This window comes from Lepus europaeus, chromosome 12 (assembly GCF_033115175.1).
Source record: "Lepus europaeus isolate LE1 chromosome 12, mLepTim1.pri, whole genome shotgun sequence".
Taxonomy (NCBI): Eukaryota; Metazoa; Chordata; class Mammalia; order Lagomorpha; family Leporidae; genus Lepus; species Lepus europaeus.
In genome coordinates, this window is record NC_084838.1 from 22,479,927 (window position 1) to 22,491,929 (window position 12,003).

At 35.2% G+C, this 12,003-nt stretch overlaps 1 protein-coding gene across 1 annotated transcript in view; it reads left to right on the forward strand.

Annotated features, from left to right (window-relative positions):
• The window catches only part of SHOC1 (shortage in chiasmata 1), a 68,308-nt gene that overhangs the window by 43,360 nt on the left and 12,945 nt on the right, over positions 1-12,003 (forward strand). The window contains 6 exon segments of the mRNA XM_062206935.1: positions 142-320; positions 1,444-1,516; positions 2,050-2,119; positions 3,001-3,179; positions 7,080-7,197; positions 8,577-8,688. Of these exon segments, the coding sequence (XP_062062919.1) occupies positions 142-320; positions 1,444-1,516; positions 2,050-2,119; positions 3,001-3,179; positions 7,080-7,197; positions 8,577-8,688 (731 nt within the window).

Consider the following 12,003-nt stretch of genomic DNA (forward strand, 5'->3'; position numbering starts at 1 on the left):
TCTTTAATTAAAGTCAGAAAATAGTAAATAAAATTTAAACAGTTGCTGTTATGACTCATTTCCTTTTGACTTCTGTACTATGGAATTTCTCAAAGAATGAAAAGACTTATGCTTTTTTCCCCCCTGATTTTGCTTTAACAGGATATTTATCAAATGCGAAAGATGTCTACAAAAGTATTTTAGGCTCCTATTTGGATGACATTTGGAGACAGCTGGATATTGTACAGTTTATTAAGGAAAAAAAGCCTGAAATCAACTACCGAATACAAGAATTGCAATGTCATATACGAAATTGGATGCAAGATCAACAGCAAATTAAGGTTAAGTATTAGAATGAGTGAGATAAAAGTATATGTCAGATAAAATTTTGCATTTACGTTTGAAATTATGAAACAGCCTATATTATTTGACCACTTGACAACCTTCTCCTTATGTAAGGTAACAGAATGGAATCAGACTCAGAGAAAGGACGAGTGGCATCATTACTCATGTGTCTCAAATTTAAGAGTACTTTTCTTTCTATTATATGTAAGTTTTTATAGAATGGTTCTCCAGCTGTCAGGAATTGTGTCTGGTACCTGATGTACATCCAAAGCATATACACAATAAGCCAGAGACTCATCTTACATGATTGTACCAAAAAAGCACTTAATTTATGCCTTGGATTATGGTGACAATTGTTTGCCCACTCTATCTCAAGCATCTTTAGGTTGCATTAATGAAGATTTAAAAGAAAATGGTTCTTAAAATGTTATCAAACAGAAAAGCAATTCAAATTGTTTAAATCTGGATACAAACTTATGCAGCCTTTTTCTTCTTTTTTCTCTTGATGTCTCCTGTATCTTTATATTTTCTGGTGCAACTTTCTTAAGTTGTTAAAATAAATGAAATCAATAAAAGAGAAATTTTTAATTGAAAGTGATTTGCTGTCCCCCTTCCCAAAATACTGTAATGGTGAGTAGGAAAACATAGCAGCAAATCATTTGTTTTCTGTAACAAATTCAAATATGTCTGAGTTGAATTTAACACTAACACTATGAATATAGGCAGAGACAACTTTTGTGTTGATAGACACTTCAAAAAGTTTGTGGAGAAGTGAAAAAAGGTAAGTTTATTTTGGTGAAAAAAATTTAAATACCAGCATAATTTCTTCATAAGATCCACTTTCCATGAAATATTTTGAAGACTGCTTGAATGTGGGAATGCTAAAAGAATGCTAAGGCACCCTAACCCCAATATTTTCCTCACTGATGTTTGATCTTATCAAAATTTATTTGTTTGTGTTTAAGCATTGACATCTCTTACAGCAGGAATATTTACCTTGTAATCTTATTGTCATTAGTTTCATGTGATCAGTTAAATTTGTTATTTTGTCATTGAAGCAAAACTATGAAAAATAATTATCATTCACATTACATACATGAAGTTCTTGTTTTTGACTAGGTGCTGATTATAATAAGAATGGATTCAGATGATGAAAAGAATTTACTCATTGAAATGCTTTCCAAAATAGAAGGTAGGGAGTTTTAAATTATGCTTACATGACAACAAATGCTTGAATATATAAAAATGTGTTGACCTAGACAGACTTTTAAATTAATATATAATTAACATACCATACCATTCATCCTTTAAAAGTATATAACTCAGATCCACCAGTTTTTTAAATCAATGTAGATTATAAGTTGGCTATATAAATACACAATGTTGTATTTATGTTTTTATTATTAATAATTGATATATTTTAGAGATTGCCTATTTGTTGCTAAAGAATACTGGTTTCTTAAAACAACTCTGTGAATAGATTTTATTAACACAATTATACAAATAAAAAAATAAACTTCATAAAGGTGATATAGCTTGACAAATCTCACAGGTGGTAAGTACTAGAATCAAGATTGAACCTAAGTCTCTCTTGTTTTAATGTTGTTCTTCAACTTCTCAGCCCACTACGGCCCTCACTGTCTACTCTTTCTACTTTGTGCCAGGGTACCCATGTCTTCACATGTAAAAACTTATTGAAAAAAGTTTTTTTTTTCTCCCGGACAGGTTTAACATTTACTGAACTTAATTCAAATCAAGGAAGAGATTTTCTGGAATCTAACAGTCTATTAAATGGGTAAAAATCTATTTATTCATTTATGAAAAGCAAACATACCAACTCCATTGGAAAAGCAAAATTCCTCTTAGAATTTAACTCACAAAGTTTAATAGAATTTGAAATGTATCAGTGTTTTTACCCTGTTCCTGAAAAACGCTTTGTTTCCATAAAACACTTTAACTTAGAGAATTTACTTGAGAATTATGTATATTAGTGTCCAACAATCTAAGTTCAATCTTATTTTCATATCTCCAAAGTATCAACGTTATCATTATTAGCAGTACAGAAGTGCTATATAGACTTACCTTTCTTTTTACCTATATATTTGCTCATTGGTATTTTTTGCATTTTCTCTCTTCTGGGTTCTTCTAATTCCTGAAGTACATCCTTGAGCAATCTTTCAGTGAGGGCCTGCTAATAATAATTCTAGTGTTGATTGTCTAGAAAGTCCTTATTTTGTCTTAATTTGCATAAAAATTATTTATTTCTAATATTGGGAGCTAAATAATAAAAAGGAGTATAAAATAGAAACTAATAAAAACTGGACATATATATCTTTTTAACTTTTAGATTGTTTTAGATAGAAAGCAGTAGTAGAGAATTTTAATTATAGTAGATTCTGTGGTACTTGTAATAAAGTCAGGCTCTCTCCCATTTGAAGATGTGAAATAGTCCACAGTATTTTAATATCCTAGTATAAAAAAGTATCATCATCAAAAAAGAAAGCTTAAAAGAGATGAGTGGAATTGGAGAGCAAATCAACAGAGAATGCACGAGTGTCTTTCCACAGTGAGCACACATAGAATAGAAAGAATAGCCAGAAACGATCATCTTCTAGCATTCCAATTAAATAATGCCAAAAATATAATTCCATTTTCTTGGTTTTCTTTTGTCTTCAGTACAAGTTCCTGTGTAATTGTACATAATCAATATATTGGAGCAGACTTCCCCTGGAATAATTTCTCATTTGTGGTGGAATACAATTATGTAGAAAACTCTTGTTGGACTACCCACTGTGAAAAGTTGAATATTCCTTACCTGGCCTTAAAAATGGTTCTTCCAGACACAGTTTTGAAGAGTAAGAATATAAACAAAATCTTGTTTTTGCACCATTGGAATGAAAATGTTCTGTTTCCTATTTATGATCTATGTGGCATTAGAAGATTTGAGTTCAAGATACAATCCCACTACTATCTGTATGATCTTGGACAAGTCATTAAACTGTCTCTTACCATTTGTAAAGTAAGCTTTACTAACTACATTTATCTTCAACTCTTTATCTAACTTCTCAATCTATTTATAATAGCACAATTTATTATAATTATATCCAATTTCAATCTGATGTTGTTATGCAATTGTTGGTTTTTAGGGAAAAGTTACATAATGATATGTTGATTGACTTGGAACAGTTTAATATGCAACAAAAATTATCCACAAATATTTAGAAAAAAGCCTAAAACCATTTCATATATCATTTGATTTCTTTGCATTTCTCAATAACTCATGTCTATTTTTTAATTTTTTTTTTTGACAGGCAGAATGGACAGTGAGAGAGAGAGATAGTGAGAAAGGTCTTCCTTTTTGCCATTGGTTCACCCTCCAATGGCCGCCGCAGTAGGCGCGCTGTGGCGGGCGCACCGCGCTGATCCGGTGGCAGGAGCCAGGTGCTTCTCCTGGTCTCCCATGCGGGTGCAGGGCCCAAGGACTTGGGCCATCCTCCACTGCACTCCCTGGCCAAGGCAGAGAGCTGGCCTAGAAGAGGGGCAACCGGGACAGGATCGGTGCCCCGACCGGGACTAGAACCCGGTGTGCCGGCGCCGCAAGGCGGAGGATTAGCCTATTGAGCCGTGGTGCCGGCCAACTCATGTCTAAGACTGTGAGTTCTCAGATCCATAAATCCCATATATTTTTTAGTCATAGTTTATCTCTGAATACTTTTCTATTTTCTATTCATTTTCTATTATTTTCTATTCATTTCAAATGTGGGTGGGAAATCTAAATAGACTGTGAGACATTTCAACCCAATTCTAAAAATACAGCTGTTCTTTGGAGTCTTTGATATGTAGAATTGAATATTTAATTGATTAAATAATTGAAATGTGGGAACACAAGAGGATAAAATTTAAGAAGCATTCCAATTTACATAAAACTTCTTTCATTCTCTTAAAGATAAACTCATTTATTTTATTCTAACCAATTTCCTACTTAGGAGCCATTACAATATTTTAATTTTTCACTATTTTACTACAAAATTTATAATTGCTTATATATGATGTATCTTTATTTACTTGTTGTAAGAGTTGCAAATTCTAAGAAGTGAAAAGAAATATTGGGTCAAAGGTATATACACATTGATATATTGCCAAATAGCCTTCCAGGAATCCTGTCCACATTTTTGTGTATGAAGAAAGTCTGAGAATATTCCTTCCCCTATCTGTACTATAAATATTATTAATCTTTTTAAAAATATTTATTTATTTATTTGAGAGGTAGAGTTACAGAGAAAGGGAGAGACAGAGGGAGAGGTCTTCCATCCGCTGGTTCACTCCCCAAATGACCGCAATGGCCAGAGCTGAGCCAATCTGAAGCTAGGAGCCAGGAGCTTATTCTGGGTCTCCCATGTGGGTGCAGGGGCCCAAGGACTTGGGTCATCCTCCACTGCCCTTCCAGGCCACAGCAGAGAGCTGGATAGGAAGAAGAGCAGCTGGGACTTGAACAGTGCCCATACGGGATGCCAGCACTGTGGGTGGAGGCCTAACCTACTATACCACAGTTCCGACCCCATTATTAATATTTTTAAATATTTTATTTATTTATCTGATAGGTAGAGCTACAGAGGGAGAGAGAGAAAGGCCTTCCATCCACTGGTTCACTCCCCAAAAGGCCACTATGTCCAGAGCTGGACCAATCTGAAGCCAGGAGCCAGGAACTTCCTTTGGGTCTCCCACCATCTTCTACTGCTTTCCCAGGCCATAGCAGAGAGTTGGATCTGAAGAGGAGCAGCTGGGACATGAATGGGTGTCCGTATTGGAAGCCGGCACTGCTGTGGGGAGGCCTAACCCACTATACCACAGCACTGGCCCCCATTATTACTATTTTCAATCCTTGAAGAATTATAAGTAGAAAATGTTTTATATTTGTACTAATTTATGTATCTTTGACTATTCATATATTTTCATTTACGATTGATCTTATATAGACATTCTTTTGTAAATTGCCTCTTTATGTCTTTGCCCATTTATCTGTTGAGATATATTTATTCTTTTCCTGCTTCTCTGTAAAATATTTCTCCTAAGCGTTACTATAGATAATTAAAATTTTGTTGCATATCAGTATATATTTATATAGCAAATATACTCTATATATTTAAGTGAAGAAAGCATGTTTCTGGTAGAGAGTGATCATGTTTTCTCTCTTTTTTTTATACTGATGGCATGTGTGAGTATAGTCAAGCAAAAATATAGAAAAAAGTCTGGATATATATACTAAGCTCTATTTTTTTTAAAGATTTATTTTATTTGAAGTCAGAGTTACACAGAGAGAAGAGAAGCAGAGAGAGAGAGAGAGAGAGAGAGAGAGAAAGAGAAAGAGAGAGAGAGAGAGAGGTCTTCCATCTGATGGTTTACTCCCTAATTGGTCGCAACGGCCAGAGCTGTGCCGACCTGAAGCCAGGAGCCAGGAACCAGGAACCAGGAGCCAGGAGCTTCTTCCAGGTCTCCCACATCAGGTGCAGGGGCCCAAGGAGTTGGGCCTCCTTCTGCTGCTTTCCCAGGCCATAGCAGAGAGCTGCTATGCCAGCGCTTCAGGCCAGGACATTAACTTGCTGTGCCACAGCACCAGCCCACTAAGCTCTCTTTTTTTTTTAATAAACTCTTTAACTCTCATTTCTAAGAAGGATAAAATGGCTTTTATTTTCTCCATCAGATCTTTCCATATTCTGATTTCTGCTTTTTTACAGTGATTATGATTTTTATACTACTCCTTGAACATAAACCTACAAGGATACTTCAAAAGGTTTTAGCCTAGTGGTTAACGTACTGTGTCCCATGGGACTGGTGTTGTGGTGCCTTGGGCTGGGCCACGCCTGTGACACCGGCCTCCCCTATGAGCACCAGTTTGAGTCACAGCTGGTGCTCTTCCTACCCAGCTCCCCACTGTTGTGTCTGGAAGACCCAAGTGGAGATCCTGGCTCCTGGCTTCAGCTTGGCCCAGACCTGGACATTATTGCCATTTGGGGAGTAACCAGAAGATGGAAGATTCTCTCTCTCTCTCTCTTTCTCTCTCTCTCTCTGTGTGTGTGTGTGCGTGTGCAACTGCCTTTCAAATAAATTGTGGAAAAAAAAAAAATCCTCTGTCCCATATTGAAGTGCCTAGGCTTCATTTCCAGCTCCTGCTTCTGCTGATGAGAGTTCCCTCTCCCTCTCTTTCTCCACCACCCTCAAATAAAATTTTAAAAAAGAGGGCAAAGAGTTGTGGGAAAATGAAATTAAAAGATAATGTGTCTGGGGCTGGCACTGTGGCATAACGGGTAAAGCTGCCGCCTGCAGTGCCAGCATCCCATATGTGCACCGGTTCAAGTCCCAGCTGCTCCACTTCTGATCCAGCTCTCTGCTATGGCCTGGGAAAGCAATAGAATTTGGGCAATTCCTTGGGCCCCTGCACCTGCCTGGGAGACCTGGAGGAGGCTCCTGGCTCCTGGCTTCAGATCAGCACAGCTCTGGCTGTTGCGACCAATTGGGGAGTGAACCAGAGGATGAAAGATCTCTCTCTCTGTGCCTCTCCTTCTCTCTCTGTGTAACTCTTTCAAATAAATAAATATTTTAAAAAATAATGTCTTTTCAATGAACTTTTTGAAGTACCCTTCTATTATTTTCATATTTAGTAAGAGAGAGACAGGATGGGGGATGGAGAATGAGAGAGAGAAAGAGGAAGAGGATTAGAAAAAAAAAGAGAAATAATTATAAATTTTCTCTTATAGGAAACACTTCACTGGATGGATTTGGTGAATTCCTTTTGGAAATTCAGATTCCATACGTGTTTTTTGCATCTGATGGACTTCTTAATATTCCAGAAATACTTCAACTGCTAGAATCCAAGTAGGTTATTGGTTTTCTAATTGTAGTAAAGATGTATGCATATTCTGTAAGGCTATATATTATGCTCTCTTGTGGCACTGTATCTCTCTGATTCAAGCCTGGAATTATATCACATAAGAATAGTTTTCCAGAGACTGTATATAGATTTATACTTCTCTTCCTGTACTATCCCCTCATAGTTATTGAATATCATCTTTTATGGCAATGTTTACCAATTCTGTGGGCAAATAATATTTAATTGTTACTTAATTGTATATTTTATTTATGTTTCTTTTGTTACCTGCAAATATGAAATTTTTTTTCTTGTAAATCTTATGTTCATATCTTTGGTTAATAGATTATGTTGAGAATGAATATTCTTGTGTAGGGAACTTTAAAAAATATTTAATTAATTAATTAATTAATTAGAAAGGCAAAGTGACAGAGGGAGGAGGAGAGAGAGCATCATCTTCCATCCACTGGTTCATTCCCCAGATGACAGTGACAGCCAGATATGGGCCAGGCCAAACCCAGGATTCAGGAACTTCATCCTGTTCTCCCACATGGATGGCAAGGGTCCAAGTACTTGGACCATCTTCCATTGCCTTCCCAGGCACATTAGCAAAAAGCTGAATTAGAGAGGGAGTAGCCAGGACTTAAATTGGCACCCCCATGTGCGATGCTGGTGTCATCGAAAGTGGTAGTTTATCCCACCAGCCACAACACTGGCCCTCTTGTTTAGGGAGACTTTAAACACTACCTGGGAAATAGGACTATGAAGTACTAAATTAATTCTGCAATTCTTAGATCTTTAGTTCTAAGGTCATACCAACATTGAGTGTTTTAAAATCATGAAACACTTTATTATAGCAAACAAGTTGTGACAGAAATATTGGACCTTGGGTTGTATATCAAGGAAGGATAGCGTGCTGTGATCTTAGTTAAATGCAAACCTATATTCCATGCCTTTGCTTTTTATACCTTAAGGCTAGGGGGCATTCATAGAAAACTATGATCTTATAAAAAGCAATTAAAATGAAGGCCAAATTTAAGGAAAAGGAAAATTATGACAAATGCTGAATGTTTTAGTCTTATAACACAGTGTTTTGATTTCATGAATTATTATTCAAAGAACTATAATAAATTGGTCAGACAGTTGTAATAGTATTATGTGAAATAATATTTAATACATTGCCAAGACAACACATCTAAACTAATTTATTTTATATTCTGAATAAATCATAATTTCATTCCTCAAGTATGTAAAACAGAATAAATTGATTTATGAAAGAAAAAGCACAATATTTCAAATAAGTTAGCATACATGAGGGTAATACAACTTTTCTTGAAAAATTTTTTCTTAACTATTTCATTTTTTTCAAGAATATTGTGTTTTACAGTTATAATATCACACTGGTGGAGAGATGCTACAGTGAGTCATTAAAACTCTTTGGAAGCACAGAGCATTATGTAGTGGTGACAATTGATGAACACACTGCTGTCATTTTGCAGGTAAAACTATTTAGTAAAAAAATATTAAACTCAGATAAATAAAAATATACATAACCAGCTGATTTGTTCTTATCTTCTTATAAAGAGCTTAACATAATTTATCAGAAACTTCTTTTAAATTTTGCAGATGGGTTGTAGGTACTACAATCATCAGTGTATAAAACTGATTATTACTAAGTTCTTTTGATGTCACAATTTATAACATTTTTAAAAAGCAAATTATTATTGTATGTTGACCTATTTTTAAATGCAAATATAGAAACATTACAGTGTTGGAAACTTTAAAAAGCATATCCCACCCACTATATATTAATTGATAACTGGTAATATGGAATTTCCTCTAAGGTAGACAAGAATTTTCCTCTAAGTAAGCTGATTTTATTATTTATTTTAAGATTTATTTATCTATTTGAAAAGCAGTTACAGGGAGAGGGAAATACAGAAAGAGAGAGTTCTTCTGGCTGTGGGTTCACTCCCCAAAGTGGCTGCAAGGTGGGAGTCTGGCTGAAGCCAGAGGCCTGGAACTCCATCCAGGTCTTCCACAGGGCTGGCAGGGGCCCAACACTTGGACCATCTTCTGCTGCTTTTCTAGGCATAGTAGCAGGAGCTGGATCAGAAATAGAGCAGCCAGTACTCTAACCAGTGTTCATATGGGATGCAGTCATGACAGACAGCTGCTTAACCTGTTGTGCCTCAACATGGGCCCAAGTAAGCTGGTTTTTAAGCAGAGATAAATTCTCTTCAAAAACCTGCACAGTTTAGAATTTAAGATATATATAGTCTTGACTGAATCTTCCTGGTGTGTTTTCTTGATTGGAGTACCAATTGCAAAGAAATTAATGAGGTGGGAGTGGAGAATAGTAACCAGGCTTGATGGTACCAAGTTAAGTTAATGACAGATATTGTAATGTACAAGTCCAATTTACTGAGCAGATATTACCATGTAAGAACTGTAAGGTAGAAAACTAGAGCTCTGTTTGATAGGTTTCTAAGAGATACAGTCTTATTTAAAGTTCTTAAACAATTATTTTTTCCATTTGTCCCAACTGTTTTAACCCACAGTTACATAATTTATTGATTAGAGGAAAGATATTTCTTGAATTACTCACTCTATCAAAAATCACTTGTGTTAAAGGAAAAGGGAATTCCAGACTATTAGATAAAGATTCCTAAGAACTTCCTTAACTGCTGCTTTTTCATCTCCCTAAAGTAAGCATGCAGGGAAGATCATCTGTAGGTTTTTAAATGTATTTTCTGTTAGCTTTGGAATAGCCAGATCCAATTGCCAAAATTGGGTCACTCTGTAGCCTATTTTTTTCATATCTAGGATGTCTGGAGTTTTTTTTTTTCAACCTTTAAACTGACAGTATTTTATTTTACTTTATTTAAAATAAACTAATTTCATGTAATTCATATATACATGAATATATATATATATATATATATATATATATATATCCCTCCTATCCAGGATTCCACCCTTCCTCCTCCTTCCTCTCGAATTACCTCTCTTAATTTTTAAAATGATCTACTTTCAGTTAACTTTTATTCATAAAATTAACCCTACACTAAGTAAAAAGTTCAACAAATAGTAAGAAAAAAAAAAAAACTGTTCCTCAGCAGTAGAGACAAGAGCTATAAACAATCATTGAATTTCAAAATGTGCATTTCATTCCTATACATTACATTTTTGGTACTCCGTTACCACAGATCAGGGAAAACATATGGCATTTGTCTTTTGGTGACTGACTTATTTCACTAAGTATAATCATTTCCAGTTGTATCCATATTGTTATAAAAGATGGGATTTCATCCTTTTTTTACAGCTGAGTGGTATTCCATGCTGTATGTATGCCACAGTTTCTTTATCCAGTCAGTTAATGTACATATGGGTTGATTCCATATCTAACTATTATGAATTGAACTGCAGTAAACATGGGGGTACAGATAACTCTTTCATATGCTGATTTCATTTCCTTTGGGTAAATTCCAGGAGTGTGATTGCTGGGTAATATGGTAGATCTATTTTCAGCTTTTTGAGCTGTCTTCTAAAATGGCTATACTAGTTTACATTCTCACCAACAAACAGTGGAATAGGGTACATTTTTCTCCACATCCTCACCAGCATTTATTGTTTGTTTGATTCTGTATAAGAGCCATTCTAACTGGAGTGAGATGTAACCTCATTGTGGTTTTGATTTGCATTTCCCTGATGGCTAATGATTCTGAGAATTTTTTTCATGTGCCTGTTGGCCATTTAAATGGCCTCTTTTGAAAAATGCCTTTTCAAGTCTTTTGCTCATTTCTTAACTGGATTATTTGTTTTGTTATTGTTGAGTTTCTTGAGCTCTTTATAGATCTGGGTATTCACCCTGTATCAGTTTCATAGTATGAGAATATTTTCTCCCATTCTGTCGGTTGCATCTTCATTTTGCTGAGTGTTTCCTTTGCGGTACAGAAGCATCTCAACTTGTGTAATCCCATTTGTCTACTTTGGCTTTGATTTGCCTATGTGAATGTTTTACAGAGTTTCCCCAATGTTCTCCTCTTAGCAATTTGATGATATCAGGTCATAGATTTAGATCGTTGATCCATTTTGAGTTGATTTTTGTATAAGGTGTAAGGTAGGGGTTTTGTTTCATGCTTCTGCATGTGGAAATCCAATATCCCAGCACCATTTGTTGAAGAGACTGTCCTTTCTCCAGGGATTGATTTAGCTCCTTTGTCAAAGATTAGTTGGTTGTAGATGCATGGATTGATTTCTGAAGTTTCTATTCTGTTCCATTGATCTATGTCTATTTTTGTGCCAGTACCAGGCTGTTTTGATTATAACTGCCCCATAGTATGTCTTGAAATCTGGTATTATGATGCCTGCAGCTATATTTCTGTTGTTTAAGATTGATTTAGCTATTCAGAGACTCTTGTGTTTCCATATGAATTTCAGCATCATTTTTTCTAGATATGAGAAGAAAGTTGTTGGTATTTTGATTGAAATCACATTGAATCTGCAAGTTGCTTTTGGTAGTATGGACATTTTGATGATGTTGTTTCTTCCAATCCATGAACATGGAAGATTTTTCCATTTTTTTTTGTGTGTGTCTTCTTCTATTTCTTTCTTTAATCTTTCGTAATTTTCATCGTAGAGATATTTCACCTCCTTCATTAAATGTATTCCAATGTATTTAAATTTTTCTGTAGCTATTTTGAATGGGATTGAGCTTATAAGTTCTTTCTCAGCCATGGTATTGTCTGTGTATAAAAAGGCTATTGATTTTTGTGTTAATTTTATATCCTGCCACTTTACCAAACTCTTTT